The sequence below is a fragment of the Physeter macrocephalus genome, chromosome 6 (genome assembly GCF_002837175.3).
Source record: "Physeter macrocephalus isolate SW-GA chromosome 6, ASM283717v5, whole genome shotgun sequence".
Classification (NCBI taxonomy): domain Eukaryota; kingdom Metazoa; phylum Chordata; class Mammalia; order Artiodactyla; family Physeteridae; genus Physeter; species Physeter macrocephalus.
In genome coordinates, this window is record NC_041219.1 from 85608701 (window position 1) to 85630269 (window position 21569).

The 21569-nt window shown below is 49.0% G+C and overlaps 1 protein-coding gene across 3 annotated transcripts; it reads right to left on the reverse strand.

Moving 5' to 3' along the window:
• Positions 1-17: 17 nt before the first annotated feature.
• Positions 18-20602, reverse strand: DGKA (diacylglycerol kinase alpha). 3 transcript variants are annotated; one of them, XM_055085594.1, is made up of 24 exons: positions 20485-20595; positions 14715-14862; positions 14221-14294; positions 13759-13891; positions 13434-13508; positions 12928-12977; positions 12494-12568; positions 12175-12294; positions 11947-12061; positions 11279-11367; positions 11023-11142; positions 10729-10827; positions 10471-10554; positions 10194-10267; positions 9810-9884; positions 9318-9403; positions 9137-9226; positions 2318-2478; positions 1963-2027; positions 1635-1725; positions 1153-1351; positions 920-1040; positions 668-728; positions 18-393 (listed from the first exon to the last, which is right to left on the reverse strand). In XM_055085594.1, the coding sequence occupies exons 2-24, from the start codon at positions 14776-14778 to the stop codon at positions 310-312; spliced, it is 2205 nt and encodes a 734-aa protein (XP_054941569.1). In that variant the 5' UTR covers positions 14779-14862; positions 20485-20595; the 3' UTR covers positions 18-309. The 3 variants fall into 3 exon arrangements, with proteins under 3 accessions (XP_054941569.1, XP_007129398.1, XP_054941568.1); XM_007129336.2 differs by lacking the exon at positions 20485-20595 and adding an exon at positions 19656-19722; XM_055085593.1 differs by lacking the exon at positions 18-393 and having other exon boundaries at positions 409-728; positions 20485-20602.
• Between the last annotated feature and the right edge of the window lie 967 nt (positions 20603-21569).

Sequence of the window (21569 nt, forward strand, 5' to 3'; positions counted from 1 at the left end):
GGAGGTGTACCACTTACTTAACAGATATCCCAGTGGGGAAAAAAGTCATTTTATTCAGATGAGGCACTTTCAATGTATTGTTTGTGACGTGTGTGTGTGTGTGTGTGTGTGTGTGTGTGTGTGTGTGTGTGTGCGCACATGTGCATGGGGAATAGTGGAGGTGGTGCAGGATAATAAATACTGTGAGGGTGAAGGAACACTCCCCTGAGCTGGCAGGAGGGTTTGGGAGCAATGTACAGAGCCTAGGGAGTAGAGTCCAGGGACAAGGAGGTGGGTTCAAGGCTGGCTTGGAGGCTGAGATGTCCGCCCTCAGCATAAGAAGCCAAAGAAATTGGAGGAGCGGGGGGGTGGGCCCACGAGCATGGGCATCTGGTTCCTGTGGGTAATCTTGATCTGGAAGGGAAGGAGGCGCATTCAGAGATAAGACCTAGTGCCTTGGGGCTGGAGCAGCAGAGATTTGGGGGGAAATCTGTAGGGTTCAGGGTGGGTTGCCAGGGTCCTAGAGAGGCCATGGTAGGAAGGCCAGGGGCTGAGAAATCAGGATTTGGGAGGAAGGGTGCACAGGGGAACTTGAGGCCTCAGCAGGAAGTAAAGAAGCTGTGGAATGGAAATTTAGGATCCACGGAGCCTGGGGGTCCAGTTTTTGGCAGGCATAGGCAATACTCACTGTACAGGGTGTCTGCATCCAGGGTTCTCCATCAATTTGCATGGGGAGGGTTTTTGTGGTGCTGTGTGAGGTCAAGGCAGATTGGTGGCAATTTCTTTATCAACTGACTACCAAAACTCTGTTCTTAGGCTGGCCTTGAGACCCTTTGCTACTGAGGAAGGTCTGGTACAGTCCCTCCCCACCATTCCCATACCCTTCTGCTTTCCTGGTCCCACTCCCTCCCTCAGAGCCCCCAGCTTGAGTTTTCCTTACTGGAAGGTGATCTCAGAGCACTTGGCTAGCCGATGTCCAGCATTCTTGAGCTTGGTATAGATCTGGCCCATCTCAATTGCACCCTCCAGCCCTACTACTTCCAGCCGCTTGTCGCTTAGGTCTGGGGGGGTGGGAAGTAGGGGGACAGGTTTTGTAGAAGCAGGGTTCCTCCAAAGACAGTCACACCTTCTCCTTAGCCCCCCCCACTCAGCTCCCAAGGCTGCTCCTCTTACCTGGTACACAGGTTTTCAGGATATCAGGGTCGGTGATCACTTTGGCTGTAGCACCTAAGGCCTGGTTGATCCCATGGATATCGCCGTGCGGTCTCTTGGTGTCACCCCAGAGATTGGAGCCGCCATGTGTGCTGGGGATGTTCAGCACTGCGATGCCTTCTAGGGACAGGTTGCTCAGATCCAGTGGTTTCCCACAGATCTGAGGGGAGGAGAGCACAGATCCTTGCCTCACGGCATCACGATGGACGTGACCGCTCCCTCCACCAGATAACACACTGGGAAGACTAGGATTTGGAGGTTTGCAAGAGGTGGAGGGAAGTAGGGACTGGTGTATCTTAAGAACTTGGGAAATCGGGATTAGAGAGCGGGGAGGTCAAAGTATAGGTTCAAGAATATGAGAAGTTCCTGAGGGCTCCCGTGGAGGGAAAAATTCAGATATAAGGGGCTGAAAAGGATGTGGGGTTGGCTCTCATCACACCCACCTCAACTGTCAAAGATTCCTCCAGCTTTTTGCACGTTGAGAAGATGGATTCAGAAGTGGCAAATTCGAAGTACCATAGCTTGTTCTTCATTCTGTGTTGGCCCCAACACCAGGCCCAGGAGGGAGGGGACAAATTACACAGTTCTGGCAGAGGTAGGCTAAGTGACAGGGAAGGGCATCAGCCTCCCAACTGCAGTCCCGTGGGGAACAGGGAAGCTTGGCTGAGGGGCTTCCTAGAGATGTCACTGCCCGTCTAAGCAGTGAGTCAAACTTGGCCACCACGTGGTCCCTGCCACTGTGTATGCCCACACCCGCCCCCTTTCCCTCACCTGCTGTTGAACTTCTCAGGATATTTCTCCCGCATGATGTGAAATCGGTGAGCAATAGAGGCATCCTGGGGAGACCAGGGCATATGAGATCAGAGGCCACCTCGTTCCTCAGCACAGAACCCTCTCTCTCTTTAACTCTCCAGTTTGGGAGTGATATGTCCCACATTCTTTTTTTTTTTTTTTTTTTTTTTCATTTGTTCCACATTCTTTTCTTGCAACTCACACCACTGTGCCCACTCCTGATTTCCCAGTGTCATAGCTCCCTTACCCTCTACCTTCCTTTTCTGCCCTCCTCCAGCCTCTGCCTGCTTAACCCCCACTTCCTCCCGTCCCCCCCATGCCCCATTCCACTGACCACACCAATGGAGAAGTAGTTATTGATGATTTGAAAGGGGACTGGGTCACTCTTTTCTTCAGTTTGTTGGGGTATCACCTCCACAGACCATCGATCCATGTGTACCACCTTACTCGTCTCTAAATCCTTGAGGATCTTCCCCAGATTCTGTCCCTCATACCCTAAGGATGGTATGAAGACAGGTTAGCACTGAACCCCAGGTCCCAGACAGACCTCCTCTCAGCTCCCAGATCCACAGATTCCCAGGGATCCTCTGACCTGGTTCTGCAGATCCTCCGAGCCCTAAGCAGTGAAAGGGTAGGGTGTTCAGTCATGGCTCCCATGGATCAATCTTAAGGTCAGACTCTTACTGACCCTTTTCTCCACACTGTCACTGTCATGGAGGGTGAAAGTTCCCAATGTGTGTGTGCATCTAACAATAACGCCAAAGTTCATTTGGAAGAGTAAAGAAAATAGCCAGGAAAATGAAAAGTGCTGAAAAAGATAAGTGATGAATGGGAATAATCTCTCTTTTTCTCTGATGCTTCCTCTCCCCCTTCTACCAGATAGAACACAGTGTAAAGCAACGGTATCAAAACAGGGTAATAACTGGAACAGTGACTGGAGTAAAAAGTTCAATAGTAAAGAACAGAGTGCCCAGAAATAGACTCAAGTATATATGGGAATTTAGTATATCATGACATTTTAAATAAATGGGGAAAGATAGATTATTCAGTAAATGGTACTGGATGTAGAAGTCACCCCTTACACTAAAATAAATTCAAGATGGGTCAAAGAATTTAAATGTAAGCAGAATTTGTACTAGCAGAAAACATGAGTGAATGTTTTATAATCTTTGAGCGGAAAAGGCCTTTCTAAAGCATAGTACAAAACTCAGAGCCAAACAAGAAAAAGACTGATAAATACAATTATATGAAAACTAAAAACTTGTGAAATCAAACAGAAGTAAAGCAAATATATTTGGAATTTTCAAAATTGCCACAAAATAAACAGAAATAGCTCTGACAAAAAAAAAAAATAAAAAGACCTAACCAAACAAACAACTTCTGTACAGTTAAATAAACACACACCTAAAAAAAAAGACAAAAGACAAACTGGGAAAAAAATACCTGAAGCACACATAACAGACTAACTTCTCCAACATTCAAAAAGTGCTTACAAATCACTATATTTAAAAAGTCAGGGGGACTTCCCTGGTGGCGCAGTGGTTAAGAATTCGCCTGCCAATGCAGGGGACACGGGTTCGAGCCCTGGTCCGGGAAGATCCCACATGCCGCGGAGCAACTAAGCGCGTGCACCACAACTACTGAGCCTGTGCTCTAGAGCCCGTGAGCCACAACTACTGAGCCCGCGTGCCACAACTACTGAAGCCCATGCGCCTAGGGCCTGTGCTCGGTTCGAGCCCTGGGCCGGGAAGATCCCACATGCCGCGGAGCAACTAAGCGCGTGCACCACAACTATTGAGCCTGTGCTCTTAGCCCATGAGCCACAACTGCTGAGCCCATGCGCCACAACTACTGAAGCCCATGCGCCTAGAGCCTGTGCTCTGCAACAAGAGAAGCCACCACAATGAGAAGCCCGTGCACTGCAATGAAGAGTGGCCCCTGCTTGCCACAACTAGAGAAAGCCCGCATGCAGCAACAAAGACCCAACACAGCCAAAAATAAATAAATTTAATAAAAAAATAATAATAACATTAAAAAAAAATATTAGGGACTTCCCTGGTGGTCCAGTGGTAGAATCCGCCTTCCAATGCAGGGGACACGGGTTCAATCTCTGGTCTGGGAACTAAGATCCCACATTCCACGGGGCAACTAAGCCCGCGCACAGCTACTGAGCTCGTGTGCCTCAACTACAGAGCCCACGTGCTCTGGAACCCATGCACCACAGCAAGAGAGAGAAAACCCGCATGCCACAACTAGAGAGAAGCCCGCGCGCTGCAACGAGCGCTGAAAGGAAAGATCCCACGTGCCGCAACGAAGACCAGCCAAATAAATAAATAAATATTTTTTTAAAAGTCAGTAGAAAAATGGGCAAATAACTCAAGCCAATCACAGAAGAAATACAAATGGCCAATATTCATATTAAAGATGCTCAATACAACTAATAGTTAAAAGAATTGTAAATTAAAGTTGTAAATTAGTTAACTTTTTGTGCCTATCAGATTGACAAGCTATGAAGATACTGAGAAAAACAAACGCTAATGGGATTATGAATAAACTGGCACTCTCATTTGCTGTTAGTTGCAGCATAAATTGGTATTTCATTTTTGGAAGACAATTTGGCAACTTTTACCAAAATGTTATCAAATTTTATCAAAACATATTCTCTGACACAGCAATTCCACTTTTAGGAATTTCTCCTACAGAAACAAAAATCCACAGAGATGGATGTATAAGGATTTTTGCTGAGGTACTCTGTAAAACAGCAAAAAACTGGAAACAATCTAAATGTCCACCGGGAGGGGAAGGTTATATAAATTATGCCAAATCCATGCTATGAAATAATGTGCAGCTATTGAAATCAGAATGAAATCTCTATGCAGTATCATGGAAAGTTCTCCAAGACGTATTCAATGAAAAAAGAAGTCCCAGGACAATGTGTGTAGTATGATCCCATTTATGTTTGTTTAAAAGTTATGTGTGTGTGTGAAAACAGAAAAATGAGTGCAACTAGGAAACGGTAGTTATCTCTGGGGAGGAACGTGGAATTTGGTGAGGGGTTAGGGAAGAGGAAACCTGCATGTGAAGACACACACATTTTACTTTTTAAAACCTTTCACAGTGAAAATGTACTGATGCATTACTTGTGTAATTTTTTAAAAATAAAATAACTAGTAAAATGTTTATACTCTTTGAGCCAGCAATTCCACTCCTAGAAATCTCTTCTAGAGAAATTCTCACATCTGTGTGCAGAGATAGACTGCAGTATGGTGTGCAATAAAAAACTGAATGCTACCCAAATGTCTATCAATATGGGACTAGTTAGGGAATTCCCTGGAGGTCCAGTGGTTAAGACTCCACTCTTCCACTGCAGGGGGCACGGATTCAATTCCTGGCTGGGGAACTAAAATCCCACATTCCGCGTGGTGCAGCAAAAAAAAAAAAAAGAAAAGAAAAAAAAAAAAGTCTTCACTTCCTCACATCCATCAATGGTTCAACCCACTATAATTTGCCTTTCTCCATACCACCCTGCTGAAACTCTTTTGGCAAAGATTGCCAGTGATTCCTGCCAAAACCAATAGTATATCTTTAGCTCTCATTTTAACACATGAAACTCCTCACTCAGCCTCTAAAATACCACTAAATTTACAGAGGACCTGTTCTGTTTTTTCTTAGTCTCTGTGGTAAGCAAAACAACGGCCTTTCAGAGATGTGCACAACCTAATCTCCAGAATCTGTGCATATGTTGCCTTAAATGGCGAAAGAGACTTTGCAGATGTGATTAAATTAAGGATTTTAAGATGAGGAGATTATCCTGGATTATCTGGCTGGGTCCTATGTAATCACAGGGCTCCTAACAAGTGAAAGAATGCTACAAGAAAGAAGAGTCATGGAAGGAGATTTGACAACGGAAGCAGAGCTTGGAAGGATAACATTGCTGGTTGGAAGGGGGGGATATGAGCCAAGGAATGAAGGCAGCCTCTAGAAACTGGAAAAGACAAGGCAAGGGATTCTCCCCTAGAGCCTCTAGAAAAAATACAGCCCTGCCAACATCTTGATTTTAGCACAGTGGAAACGATTTTGGATTTGTGCCCTCAAGAACTGTTAAGATAATACATTCGTGTTGTTTTAAGGCACTATGGTGATTTGTTACAGCAGCAAGAGGACACTAATACAGACTCCTTTAATAATTCATCTTCGGGCTTCCCTCGTGGTGCATTGATTAAGTATCTGCCTGCCAACGCAGGAGACACGGGTTCGAGCCCTGGTCCGGGAAGATCCCACATGCCGCGGAGCAACTAAGCCCATGCGCCACAACTACTGAGCCTGCGCTCTAGAGGCCGCAAGCCACAACTACTGAAGCCCGCGCGCCCAGAGCCCGTGCTCTGCAACAAGAGAAGCCACTACTATGAGAAGCCCGCGCACCACAACAAAGAGTAGCCCCCACTCAGCGCAACTAGAGGAAGCCTGCGTGCAGCAACAAAGACCCAACGCAGCCAAAAATAAAAATAAATTTATTTAAAAAAATTCATCTTCTTCTGTTCAACTCTTTAATAGGGTGTTTACCAGGATCTGGCTGTCCTTACCCACTTTCTCTTCTTACCTCTTTCCCTGGGTAACTCATCTACTCTGAGGATGTCAATTACCTCCTAGGAGTTGACTCTCAAACACATATCTTCAGCCCTGACTTCTCTCCTAAATTCCTAACATCAATTTCTGACTACCCACCACACATCTCCACCTAAGTGCTCCGCTGATACCTTAACTCAATAAATCCAAAACCGAATCTATCTTTCTTCCTTAAACTGGTCCTCCTCCTATATTCCCTATTTTTTAAAAAATTTATTTATTTAATTGATTGATTTTTGGCCGAGTTGGGTCTTTGTTGCTGCGCGCGGGCTTTCTCTAGCTGTGGCGAGCGAGGGCTACTCTTTGTTGCAGTGCGTTGGCTTCTCATTGCGGTGGCATCTCTTGTTGCGGAGCATGGGCTCTAGGCCCGCAGGCTTCAGTAGTTGTGGCACGCGGGCTCAGTAGTTGTGTCTCACGGGCTCTAAAGCGCAGGCTCCGTAGTTGTGGTGAACGGGCTTAGTTGCTCCGCAGCATGTGGGATCTTCCCGGACCAGGGATCGAACCCGTGTCCCCTGCATTGGCAGGCAGATTCTCAACCACTGTGCCACCAGGGAAGCCCTATGTTCCCTATTTTAATAAATGGTATCCCCATCTGCTCAGTCCACAAACCTAGAAAATGTCTCAGACTTGTCTTTACCTCTTCCTCCACAATCCATTAGTTACCAAGTATTGTGGCTTCTACCCCATGACTCCACTGGTGCTGCCCTTGCTTTTGTGCTCATCATCTCTTGACTAGACTGTTGCAATCGAGGTCCTGCCTTCTTCCTCCAGTGCATCCTCCACAGAGCTCCCTCAGTGGTATTCCTTCCATTAATCCCCCTTTGACTCTTAGGATTTTTTTCAATATCAACACAAGTTTTCATTAGTGCTGTATTTATATCATTATTTTCATGATTCAGATGGAATTAGCAGAAACTGCTATGAGAGTCTCATTTGCAAAACACAAAGCGAAGACTCAAAGTTCATGATTTCAAAGTGTCTAATACTGTTAATGAAAACAAAGTCAGATGTTGAGGATTTAAGCATGCCTCCCCCCCAAATGGTCATATGTTTACATACAAGATTTAAATTATATTATGCAGAGATATTTCTCCTTTCTGGAATAATATTTTATATAAAAAGTAATTTTTATTATATACAAACTATAATTTATATAAAGTATTATATATGCATACACACACACACACACACACACACACACACACACACACCTATTTTTTCTTTTAGTTACATCTTTCATGAGTTCCAGAGCTCCCCATGGTTCTGGGATTGCACATTCAAATGCCTCAGAGGCTAGAAATGTAAAGTGAATGAGTGGCAGGGAGGTAAGAGGATTGTGGTGAATTGAAGGATACATGACCCACTTCTCAGAAATAACCAAGGTCAAAAAAATTCAAAACACTGCAAGACAAACAATACAAAACACTATACATCATTTCTGTGGGCTGTCAGTTTTCAAACTCTGGCAGGATGAAGTTAAAAACTCCTCACCACAGCATTCATGACCCTCCATTTTCTGGACCCTGCTCAATTCAGTCCTCCCTCTTCTCATTGCCCACTGTGCGCCCTATGTCCCAGTCACAATGAACGACTCGCTTTCCAAAATGCACCACCATGTTGTTTGGTGACTCCTCTGGCCTTACACAACTTCTTCCACCTAGAATACTTTTTGCTCTCCTTAGCAGCCTCCTATTCCATAATCTCCTGTAAGATCTCAGAGCTGAACTCTGAATCCAAGAGACTCAATTCCAAGACAACTTCCTCAATTCTAGGACAATTTCAATCTGCCCCACACTGACCTCTTTATCTACCAATTACATCTCTCAAACTTTCTCTTTGATGGGAAAAAGAGACTAGAAATGGGAGAGCAGCTAGGAGACCGTTGCAATAGACATGGGAAAAATTATGAATGAATGAATGACCCCTGATTACAGCTGACCCTTGAATAACGTGGGGGTTAATCTGTGTATAACTTATAGCTGGCCCTCCGTATCCACTGTTTCTCCACATCTTCGGATTCAACCAACCATGGACTGTGTAGTCCTGTAGCATTTACTACTGAAAAATATCCTCAATAAGTGGACCGGCGCAGTTCAAGACCATGCTGTTCAAGGGTCAACGTAATTGGTTGAATAAATGAATGAATCATGGCCTAGCTCCATCACTCAGCATCTGGCTTAGCTCTTATACAACCTTCTTTATTTCCACATTGTCCTCTCTACCCCCATATTCTTTGATTCTGAGCCTTAAGACTTGGGAGAAACAGAAGGATATTTTTAGGTTTATAGGGAAGAGGACTGTCACCCTTGACCCTTCTAGGTTCAGACTGTCATCCTTGACCCTTCAGGTCTTTGCTTCTTCCAGAGCTCTTTTCCTTTGGGACAATCCACTTTGGGACCCACCCATCTGTGCCTCTCTTTTCCACCAAGGCTTTTTCTTCACCAGATGCCTAAATGCCTTCTCTGTGTGCCTTTCCCTACCTACCCAACTCCCCCATTCCCCAGGAAAACAATTTCTAACCACTTACCTCCTCCCCATCTTAGGCAACGAGCCAGATCATTTCCAGTGCCCAGGGGCAACACAGCAACAGGAGGCACAACAGGCAAGTTGGCTTTGTCTGTGGAGGCAGGTCAAAAGATGGATGAAGGGAGTTAGCTCTGGAAGGCCACTGCCCCTGGGCCCAGCCCGGAGCCGCTCCCTGCACTGACCAATGGTCTCTAGAATCCAGCCTACTGTGCCATCTCCGCCACACACCAAAATCCGGTAATCAGGAACATCTCTGAAGAATCTGAGCCTGAGACAAAAGGTGAGAGAGAAGATGAGGAAGGATAACTGGACTGAGGCTACCCAACTCTTGGACAGGCAGAGTAAGTACTTCTTGTCTCTCATTCCTTATAACACCCTTCCCCTTTGTCAAACGACTTGTTTCTATTAAGGGTAGAGAAAAGGTACAATGGGGAAATCTTATAGCCCCTCCTTAGTGGTGAGGGAGAAATTGGTATCTCCATTCTTTGAGAGCAGAACAGAGATGAGCTGGAGAATTCAGAGGTAGGGATACCCAGCAAAAGCAGCATTCTGAAGTCTGGTTTCTTGGGCTTCCCCTGGCCCTCCACTCCCAACAGGCACTCTTTGCTGCTCTCTTCCAACATACACAGATAGGCAGACACACACAAACCCTGCGATACAGCCCCTATACTCACCCTGGCTCGGGACCATCCTTTAGGAGGTTGAACACCTGTCGAGGGTTTAGTAGATACTGGAATTTCCAAAGCACCCTGTGTGGGGAAAAAGGAAAGCTCATGGCAGGGCATGGCATGGATATTCTGTACTCCACTCTCTCTCTCTCTCTCTCTTTTTTTTTTTGTCCGTGCTGCGCAGCATGCAGGATCTTAGTTTCCCCACCAGGGATGGAACCCCCGCCCCCTGCAGTGGAAGCATGGAGTCCTAACCATTGGACCGCCAGGGAAGTCCCTGTACTCCACTCTCTTGATGTCCTCAGGGTATGTCCCCTGCATACACACTGATTCCCAACCTCTGTCCATCCTCCCTCTCTATTTTACAAGACCTAGTAGAGCTCTTCTCACCTCTCCCCTTGCTTCCCACCACTCTTGGGGTTGACAAAGACCAGAAGTGGGTGGGTGTTAGAAACAGGGTCAATCTGCATTGAGGGAAGAAAACAGGGATAAGGAAAGCAGGATTTTGTCAGAGTTAAGATGGGCCCCAGAGACAGGAGCAGAGGGCTGGCATTCCCCCCAGGCAGCTTTCCCCTCCCCCAGGGAGCAGGAACCAGTCCCCAGGTTTCCCACTTCATTCCCTCCCATGAGGTCCCCACCGTGAAGCCCAAGCCTCTCAACCCTGTACCCGCAGTGCCTCAGAGGTGCTCAAATTTAAATCATCCACGGTCTTCTGGTTTGTTTTGCTAACTTTACGCTCCTGTCCAGAGGCCTAGGAAGGGAAGGAGGCAGAAGGAAGGAAAACTGGATTGTGTGAATCCATAAACAGATGAGAGTCTGACTTGAATCCTAAAAATATAGGCTCTCTGCTCTAAATGGCATTGTGTGCATGTGTGAATTGGGGAAGCACTCCTGTCCCCTCCCAGCCGCTGTCCAGGGGTCTCACAAGGACGCTGGGATAGATGGAAGATGGACGCAGGATGTGATCACGGAGCAGCCCACAGTCACACTCATGGCCCATGGCTGGCAGGCAGTCGTCATGGATCTGAAAGACAAGGCAGGCACGGAGAGATTGTGGAGGGAACCCCGTCACCTCTCAGCTTGGGGTCTGCTACTGAAAGAGAGCCCTTGGGAGTCAGGCAACCAAGGCTGTAAGGGAGATGTGCTGGAGGGGGCCGGCGGAGAGGGCAGCTTAGGGAGGGGCCCAAAGCAAGGCAGGAGGGATAGCTCCCGGACTGACCTCTAGGTGGCACCACACACAATGCAGCCCAACCAGACTGTGGTAGATCCGGATCTTTTTCTGACAGCGGTCGCAGCGTCCGGATTCACAGCCTCCTCGCACCCACACGTGTGATTGGACCTTGGGGAGAAAGGCAAACTCCTGTCTGAGAGGGTCTGAGCAGGGACTCGGGGAAGGCCTGAGGGCAGCAATGGGCCAAGAGCCAGGAGCAGGGCCAGGATGCGGGTGGTGATCCGGTGGGCGTGGGGTCACTTACACCAATGTCCTTCCGAGACTTGGCATAGGTGCTGACTTCACAGGGCAGGGCCTTCATGGCACACTGGTCATGAACGACGTATTTACAGACTGGGCAAGAGTGAAGAAGGTAAGAGGCTTAGCTGCAGCCCCTCCCCCTACTTCTTCCTTACCTGGAGGTGAGGCAGCATCACTCACTGAAACATGGCATATAACCCCTTGCTGTGAGGGTGTGGTACAGAACTCAAGTTTGGAGTGGGGGCTCACCTCCAAGACCTGTGCCTTTTGCTCACTCTTCCCCCTAAAAGAGCAATTGCTACTGCATGCCCAACCCCACTCCATTCATGTGTCAGGAACTGAGCTGGATGATGTAAAGGAGGCCCAGATATAACAGCAACAATAACAACAACAACAATAATAATAGCTAATTTTTATTGCAGACTTAATAGTATGTACATGCACTACATGAAGCACTTTTCTTGCATCAACTTATTTAATGCTCACAATTACCTCATTCTCAGTTGAAGAAACTAAGACTTAAAGAAGTTATGTGGCTTTCTCAAGGTCACATAACCAGTCACTGGAAGAGCCCAGGATTCAAAGCCAGGTCTCTCTAAGTTCAGAGCGCCGTGTTCCCACAGATAGCTGGGCTGCCCCTCCGTTCCCACATTCCCAGGCCCCATCACTCACGGTTACAGCTCAGCCCCTGTTTGCCAAGACCAATGCTCGACTCGCACAGGTTGCAGTAGACTGGTCGGGGGAACCTCTTGGGTCTCCACATGTGCTGCCCATTGTCCTTCAGGGTCTGGGAGGGCACAGCAGATGCTGGGGAATGTCTAAGCCCTTAGAGTGCCAACCTCTGGCAAGTACAACCCAAGGCAACTGTTTTGCCCATCCTCACAAGTCTCTCCTACTCACCATCTCCAGACCCAGTAGCACGAGCAGTGGCACGGTGGTGGCCCCAGCCCGGAGCCACTCAGCTAGGGAGACAGAGCCACTGCCATCATAGTCAATCTCTTTCATCATCTCCTGAAGAATCTGAGCAGAGAATGTGGGGAGGTGGACTTCTGGTGTGAGTAACCCCTCAGATCTGACACTTCTCCACTGCCCCCTAGGACAGCCAGCCTAGCCATCCTAGCCAAGGGCACCAGGCTGCCTGTCAGAGATGGGGTGAGGTAGATAAAGGTCTCACTAGGGACCAGGTACAACAAGGGACATGCAGGAAGAATTGCCTTACCGGCCTCAGCTCAGACACCTCCCAATCCAGGTATTCAGCCACTCGCATCATCTGTATGATGATTTTGTCCACTTCCTGAGGGCCGAGAGGGTAAGAGCCACAGCCATATCCTGCCTCGCTACCACCATCCAAACCCTCCTCTAGAAATCAGGGTTCCTGAGTTCCACCCACAGACCCCCTCTCATTCTCAGGTGTCTCTGCCAAGTAAATGAATGTCTATGTGTCTGTGTTTGCAAGGGAGCCCCCAAGTCATGTCTCCAGCATCCTCTTTTAGGGGTCAAGAGCTTGGGACCTACTTCCAGATTTAGTCTTAGAGGACTCAGCTTCTCCCTCTAGCTTCCTCTGCTTCTTAAGATCCTGGAAGAGTTGGGACAGGGGGGCACAGACAAATGGACACATATTCCCTTGTCCAGCACACAGGTCCCCCAACTCACTGAGCTGTCCAGGATCCCATTTCTGTCCGTGTCGTACAGCTTGAAGGTGACTGTGGGGTGTTTTAGGGGGCCAGGGTCAGTTTGTGAGGGATACCCAAAGAATTCATAACAGAAAACAGGGGAAACAAAGAGATAAGGAGACACTTTTTGGATGAAGAGCCCAGGACTTGGGGCTGGGACTGAGATGGGAGACAAAAAGGGAGGGGAAATAGGTCTGGATTCCACCCTTGGTGAACCTGATAGGCGAGACAGTACACACCTCCCACATCCCGTCCCGGGTCCCCCACATGAAAATATACAAGACGTGGGAACTAGGGTGACTATGGTGGATGGCGTTAGGTATAAGGAGTCTGGGGAAACAGAGGAAATGGGTCCATTCTCTGGCCCCACCTTTGTCTGGCCTGTCAGCCTTTAGGAATCCTGAAAAAATGAGGGAAGGAAGGCTGGGGAATACCCTCTCTCCCTTCACCTTTCCTTCCCTCTCCCAGTCCAGAATGGTAACTCACACTCTAGCTTGTCTTCTGGCCGGCCACCCTCCAGAAGGGAAAAGTAGCAGGAGACATCACTGAGACACACCACATCTGGTTACAGAAAGTACAGCGGATCTGAGGTTGGGGCTCCCTCCAGTCTGGCTCTTCTCTTTTCCTTTGTTCCAACTCTTCCCTTTAACTTTCCTCCCTCTGGCTCCTAGGCAAGCCTGGCTACCCTCTACCTCTCCCTCCCACCACCCTGCCCCCAACATGTGACTCAATTCAACTCTCACCCCAAAACCCACACTTAATTGGACTTTTCTTCAGGAGGCCCAGCCCAGTCCCACCTACGTGACCATACCTTCTTTTACAGCCTCTTCTAAGCAGTAACTAGTCTGGAAGGATTGAAACAGTGCCAGGCTTAGGGGACTGGGAACATTATCCACTTCCAGATAGATTTTCAGGAATTGCTGGAATCCCTCGTACCCAATGGCCTATGATGAGAGCAAGCATTACCCTGGGGAGATCTGCAGGATGGGAGTTGGGGGCTGAATTGGGAGTGGTGGGGACAGTGACAATAAGTGCAGAGTTGAGAAGCATCCAAGGCAGGAGTATGGTTTATTGGGCTAAGTCCTGAGTTACTAGAATCTCTTGTTTTGTCCTAAAGCAATAGTTGCGGTAACAATGGATGCTGGGGAATCTGGAGGGAGGATAGCAAGGGTTGGGCCCAGAATAATCCCTGGAAGTTGGGCATCCCAATGAAGTAGCAAAAACAAAGGTGGGAGGAGTTGGTGAAGGAGAGGATTTCCCAGCTGCCACTCACGTCTCCTTGGAGATATTCAGCCATTTCACCATCCTCAAAGAGCTTTAGGACATCACTGACCTTTCTGGTGGAGTCTAGGATGTGAAGAGAGTGAAGAGAGCATTAGTCTGGTTCAGCTCTCCCTGCCCTCTGCCACAGCCCCACCCAGACATCCAACAGGAAAGAAGATTCCAGTGAGATGAAAAAGAAATTCCAAGAAGAAACACAGAAGTACAGAGAGAAAAACATTTCATATCCTCCAAAGTGGTTGCCCTCTTTATCTCTCTTCTCTGAGATTTGGTGCAGGCAGTCAGGATTCAGAGAAGGTGGGTAGAGAGCTAAGACCACGGTCATCTTCCTATTTCCCTCCCCATCTGCTCCCAGCCAGGTATGTTTCAGGAGCATCCTGTCTCAAGGCCACTGGGGAAAAGAGGGGGAACTGGGGGGAGTGAGGGAGAGGAGGTATTGTCTAAGGGTAAGGTCTCCAGGACTGAATGACTGAGAGGAAGACTCACATTCCATGTATTTTTGCAGCTGGGCAAAATCACTGGGGCTTATTAGGCCCCTCTCCTTGGCCATCTTTCTTTTTTTCTTAAGGATGGACACGAAGGCAGCTTGGTAGTAGTACTTCTGGCTCCTGGAACTCTGCTTCCAAGGGTGGCTCTGGAGGAAGACGACAAGAGCATGTGGCAGGACTGGCCAGCTGTCTGGGTCTCTTTGCTTCTGTATACTCTGTTCATTTTCCACTCCTACTACTATTTCTGTTCTTTTCTTTTTTCTGAGTCCCTCCCTAAATCTCTTCCTTTCCCTGTGTTCCTCTCCTCTGTGTCTCTATCTCTCCCTGACAGTCTGTCCTCTGTCTCTGTTTCTCTGACTCATCCCTGACTTTCTCTCCAATATTTCTGTATCCTTCTCCAGCTCTCTGGTTTCTTCCCCAATCTGTCTTGATTCATCTCTGACCATCCCTCACCTCCCTGCCCCCCACCCCTCTTTCCCAGGCTATACGTGTCTCTCTGAGTGTGTCCCTCGCCTGCTCCTACCTTTTCTCCCTCCACCCCCAAAATCTGCAGTCTCTGCCGGGCCTGCGCTCCGTCCCATCTCCCTTCGCCTCCCGCAGCCCCGGCCCTCCGATGGTTCTCACTGAGATGGCGGCACGCCTCCCGGGCCACGACCCCATCTTGCTCCGCCTCCAGCCCGGGTCCCCAGCCCCGCTCAGCTACCACTCCCAGAACCACCCACGCCCCGCAACGACCTCTAGCGCTTCTGACGCGCGCGACACAGAACCAGCTCTAGTCGGGTCCCCAGCCCTGGCCCCGCCTCGTCTGCGTCCCGCAGCGCTCCACTGGAGAAGGGCGGGACCCAGGCACGAGAGATTGGGGAGAAGGTAGGGGAAGAAGGCTCTGAGCATCTGCCTGGCTTCTCAGCTCCAGGAGGGTTGTGCTGAGTGCGGGAGCCTTCCTTCCACCCTTTTAGATTAGCAGTGTTTAGGGAGCCCCAACTTTCAGCTATGGGACCCAGGGACCAAGGAGGAGCCATCACGTGGATCATGCTGATCACTGACCCAGGGGCCAAGCTGCAGAGGGCAACATGCCTTGAGGATTCAATAACAGCAATAACAATATCTTACATTAGCATAGTACAACACCACTTTGGAGTCAAACAAAACTGGGGTTAGTCATATCTGGGTTCCATTCTTAGCTGTGTTACCACTGTGTGACTTGGGCAAAGTACAGCTATAAAATAGCAGAAGGATACCTATCTTCCATAGTTGTGAGGATTAAGTCAAATAATGTATGAAAAGTACCTAGTATAACACCTGGCATATAGAGGGCCTACAAGGAATGGTAGCTATTGTATTCACAAGTAAAATCAAATTCTATGAGATAGGAAATTATTGGTATAGCCATTCTACAGATGAAGAAACGGGAGCTCAAAGACGTTGGGACTTCCCAAGACAGGTGACAAGTGGAGGAGCCAAGGCTCCAACCCAAGAACTTCGTGGTGCAACCCCCTCCCCCACCGCCTCTCTGTCCTCCTCTTGTTCCACTCTTCCCTTCACACACTGCCTTCTAGTCTCACTGCCCTCCTTTCTGTTCCTCAAGCATGCCAAGTTCTTCCCTGCTCAGGGCCATGAGACTTAACTGCTCCGTCTGCCTGGACCACCCTTCCCCACTCTTGGCAGAGCTGACTTCTTGCCTAAGCTGAAATGTCAGCTCCTCCAAGAGACCTTCCCTGATCATTCTGTCCTAAGGTAGCCCCCCACTCCTTTGCGTAGCACCCTCCTTTGTTTCCTTCATAGAACTTATCACAACTGGAGATTATCTTGCCCATTTATTTGCTTCTCTGTTTACTGTTTGTCTTTTCCTACCAAAATGTAAGTTCCACAGGGCAGGAACTTATCAGTCTTATTCGCCACTGTATCCCCAATACCTAATGCCCATCATGTTATAAGTGCTCCATATTTGTTGTACAAATAGTTGTATAAAGCTAGGGAGTCATATATGGGGACTCTTAATCCAAACGCAGTTAAATGGGATGCCAGAGTATCCATCTGGACAGTGAGGGGAACATGAGACAATGTGGAGCACATATAGTAGGTGCTAAATAAATATTTGTTAAATGAATGAATGATGCTAAAAAGCACTTATTGTGGTTCTCCATCCAAGGCCCTGACCTTCTGTCTCCCCTCCGCCCACTTATTTAGGGTGGTTGGGGCAGGCTTAAGGAGGCAGTTAGGGTCTACTAGAATTTCTTTTCTGATGGTGCAAGAAACTTCTCTGTAACCTCTGCCCTTGGGACATCTCTGCCACTCACCTCCATGTATAGCATTCCTGTTCTGGAGGCTCTCTGGGAACACTTAGAAGGGGGTTCTGAGACACTAATATTGTGGAGAAAGGACTCCACCCATCTGGCCCTTTCAATGACTATGATCTAACATCTTCTGCCAACAGATCTAATGAATACATAATAGTCTTATGGCTAATGGGGCCTGTAAGGCTTAATTAGCCCTCTGATTACCCCTGGGGATTCTTAGATGGCTCCAAGGTTCTAGGAAATGGAATCTGAGAGAGGAAGTGACAGGGAGAGAGCAAACAAGAGACAAACAGGAGAGAAGATAGAATACTTCTCTCTTGCCAGTCTTCACAAGCCCCTCCGGTCTTACATGTAGTATATAGTAGAAGTTAAAAGAATGCACTTTTGAGTTAGATAGGCTTGGATTAGAATTCTAGCTCTTGGGACTTCCCTGGCATTCCAGTGGTTAAGACTCCGCGCTTCCAATGCAAGGGGCGTGGGTTCGATCACTGGTCAGGGAACTAAGATTCCACATGCCACGCAGCATGGCCAAAAAAAAAAAAAAGAATTCTAGCTCTTGGGTGAGTTATTTCATCTCCCTGAACCTGTTTTCTTATCAGTAAAATGGTTACCTGGAGAAATCAGTCACCATGGGGGGGGGGGCGGTTAAATAAGGTAATACATGCAATATACTTAGCAAACTGCATGGCACAGAGAAAGAACTCAGTAAACATTAGCTATTATTATTATTGTTATTATTATTATACAAGGGTGGTACCTAGAGAAACATATCTGGAGATTATGAAAAATGATGCCTTGGACCCAGGATGGCATAAATTCTAGGGACTCCCAGCAGCAGTGAAGCCCAAGTTGTATACCTTCCCACTTGTGTCATGTCTCAGGCACAGGCATGTAATATCAGGATCCTGCATTTTGCCTCTGGGAGGGTGAGGAGGTGGCTATAGAAACTAGACTATCAGGGTCCAAGGACACCCCAGGGCTGGGACCTTGGACATAAAGGCTCCTGGGATTTTTTCAGTTGTCCAGGGCCTTAAAAATCTGGAACAAGTCCAGTTTTGTCCTGCTCCATCCCAGCCCCGAGGCTGTAACCTGGGCTAGTCCAGGCGAAGGCTAGGGCTGGGAGGGTGGGGTCTGCTGCCCAACCTGCCAGATATTTGTGACTCACCCTTCCCCTCCCTCCTCTGGTTTCCCTGCCTGCCCCTACCAACTTGGGGTGAGAAAGTAAGAAGTTGACTTGGAGGCAGAGAATCCTAGACCGTCCTCAGAGCTGGGAGGCACCAACTCTCTTATTTTACAGAGGAAGAAACTGAGGCCCAGATAGAGAGCCACTCTCTCAGGGTCACACCCAGACTCTAGACATAGTGTCCTTAGTCCATTCCATTAAATCTTAGTGTCTCTAGTCTTCTAGATCTTATTTTAAACATTAAGTACTAAAATTGCTGGTAACTGAGAGATAACTATGATTTCCAAAGCCAGTGCTAACATTTAAAGTTTCCTTTTTCACATCAACACTCATTGCTCACATTCCAAGTCATGTAGGTTTACCATTACCCAAGAATCAGCTATGCCCCCAGACCAGGCTGACCCAGCAAGGAACCCCAAGGGGCAGGCACTCCCTTTTGAGGGCCCAGACCTAATTACCCGGACTTCTGAATCCCTTAACCACACCAGGACTTGCATCCTCCTCCTGTTTCTGAAGACTGAGGGAGGGTCTCTTCCTTCCTGCCCATCCCTGCTACCAGTCAGTGGCCCCTGAGAGGGAATCATTTGGCTTGAAGCCTTAATATTTGTTAAGCCTCCACAAACATCGCAGATGGTAGTGTTGCCTGATTAAGCGGGTGGTGTTTGTGTGTGTGTGCGGGGGGGGGGGGTTGTCATTGTGCAGTACAGGAGGAAGTTACGATGTTGGCACGCTTGGGGGATGTGGGCTCATACGGTTAAGAGGTTGAGGAGATGCCCAGCAATATTTGCATTTCTTCCTCAGTAAAACTCATTTCCCCCACTGAAAGATGGTAGTGTTGCCTGATTAAGCGGGTGGTGTTTGTGTGTGTGTGCGGGGGGGGGGGTTGTCATTGTGCAGTACAGGAGGAAGTTACGATGTTGGCACGCTTGGGGGATGTGGGCTCATACGGTTAAGAGGTTGAGGAGATGCCCAGCAATATTTGCATTTCTTCCTCAGTAAAACTCATTTCCCCCACTGAAAGGTGAAAAGTGGGATTCAGACCCAGGTAGTTTGAGAAACTTCCCGGTGACAGGTGTGGAAAGGAGAGGGGTGGGAAGTTGGGGACCAGGAGGCCAAACAAGAGCCCTTCTCCACCCGTGCAGTGCTGTGCGGGTTCCAAAATGGACTTTCCTCCGACTCGGGTCCCCAGGAGCCAGCTTCAGCATCTGTCCGAGTCATCGGGACAGATGGAGGGCAAGGTCTGGGGGAAACACTGCTTACGGGGTTCTGGGCCAGCCCTCCCGCTGCCCCCCGCTCCTGGCGCAAACCCTTCTAGCTACCCGCTCCAGCTGTCACGCTTCCTCCTTCTCGGCCCAGCAGCCCTACCCTAGCCCGTGGGGCGTCCCCTCCCGCGGCCCCCGCCCCGGCCTGCTCCGGTGCCGGAGGGCGGGAGGCGGCAGGGGGCTCGCGGGGTCTCTACCTTGCCTGCGGAGGGCGCGCGGTCGGAGCTGGAGCGCCGGCGCTGGAGCTGGAGCCCGAGCTGGGCTGGAGGGGACGGGCCAGGCAGACGCGGCCGCCGCGGGGCCGCGCCGCTCCTGACGACACAGCTGCCCGCCCCCAACCCCAGAAGGCCAGCCCGCGCCCGCGCCCGGCGCCGGGCGCCCCCAACTCTGGAAACTTCTAGTTCACCAGACCCGATTCCTCCCTCCCCCCGATTATCTCCAGGGCTCTGGTCTGTGCCACTTTCTCCACATTCCTGCGCAGCTCATCTTCCCGCCCCGGTAACAGCTCTGTTTCTGTCTTTCCAATCCCTTCTTTCCAATCACTCACAGCCTCTCCCCGCATCTCAACCCTGGGAGGCCAAGGTAGGGGACGGGGCCGCTGATGAGACAGCTTTGCTGTTGCCCACCCGACCAACTTCTCACCCTCTCCTAATTGCTGCCAGCAGGGAACTTCCCTTCCCAACTCCTCTCCATCCATCCACCATGGATTGAATTCACACTCAGGAGGCTCCGCAGGAGCAAGGCCAGAGTTCCAGACTGCACATCCTAAGACCACACACCTCCCTGCCACCATGGGCTCCACACTGCTTGACACTACTTCAGAGGATCTGCCCACCTTTGCCTCCAGGTTCCTCACCTCCGTTAAACCCAACCCCCAGGTGCCTCAGATTTGTTTTCCTCAGGCTAAGGACACCTCCTTCTCTCAAGATTCAGATTCTTCCCTTAAGTCTGGGGTTGTGATTCAGGTGCAAAGAGCATTCCGGTCCGAGTCCACCCTTTCTCCATGCCCTAACCCTCCCACTTTACCTGCTGGCCTTGGCAGGTGCTGTGGAAGGCCCTGGCCAAAAGTCGGGGTGAAAGGATATCCTTTCAGCTTCTCCTGTCTGGAATCTGTTTGGAGTTAAGGCTCTTGGGGCAGCATGGATGGTGGTGAGGCTGGTAGAGCAAGGGAGAGAGACTGAGGCCTAGGGAGTTACTGGTAGGAACTGAAGACCCAGGCATCCTGCTCCCTGGCCCCGCCCCAACTCTGTCTAACCCCCTCCTACCCTTCATTGAAGTAGGGCACAGTAATAAAGGCTTGAGTTCCTGGAATCTTCCCTCATACACCTGGTGGTGGAGAGGGCAAGGGAGAGCTCTGATTGGAAGGGTGTATGTGGGTGTTGTGTGTATGTTGTACGTGTACACACAAACACAAATGTCATATATACATACTTTTGGTGGAGGTTGGAGAGGAGAAGGAATGAATATACGAGGCCCTCTAGTGGAAACAGAGGGGTCTAAGCAGTTCTTGACTGTTTTGAGACTTGTTGGAAGAGAATCCTCCATTTTAATCAGAAATATAGCTGCTGAGTAATAGGGTTTGGAGTATCGCTGTTGCATCTGAACTGGAGATATGAGGCAGCGGTTGGAGAGGACCTGTCTCTCTGTACCTGTCTCCCTTCTAATCTTAAAAAGACAAGGACACTCCCCATCCTTCATCTCCCCTTCCTACATGACCTCCTCAGTCATGAAATCATAAGCACTTTTTTTTTTAATTTTTAAAAAAATTTTATTTATTTTTGGCTGCATTGGGTCTTGGTTGCTGCGTGCGGGTTTTCTCTAGTTGTGGCGAGCGGGGGCTTCTCTTGTTGCGGAGCCGGGCTCTAGGCTTGTGGGCTTCAGTAGTTGTGGCATGCGGGCTCAGTAGTTGTGGCACGTGGGCTCAGTTGTTGTGGCTCTCGGGCTTAGTTGCTCTGCAGCATGTGGGATCTTCCCGGACCAGGGCTTGAACCCGTGTCCCCTGTATTGGCAGGCGGATTCTTAACCACTGCGCCACCAGGGAAGCCCCAAACACTTTTGAAGGTTTATTATGCACCAAGTCCTGTACTTTGTTCTGCAGGACAGCCAAAGAC

Bases quoted from the DNA above. Each gene is read 5' to 3' on its own strand.
- DGKA (XM_055085593.1), bottom strand. From the start codon at position 14,778: ATGGCCAAGGAGAGGGGCCTAATAAGCCCCAGTGATTTTGCCCAGCTG. The intron at 2,028-2,317 runs GTCAGTGGAATG...TGGTCTCCCCAG, and splicing joins ACTACTTCTCCATTGGTGTG to GATGCCTCTATTGCTCACCG. The intron at 729-919 runs GTAAGGAAAACT...GACCTCACACAG, and splicing joins TGCTCTGAGATCACCTTCCA to CACCACAAAAACCCTCCCCA.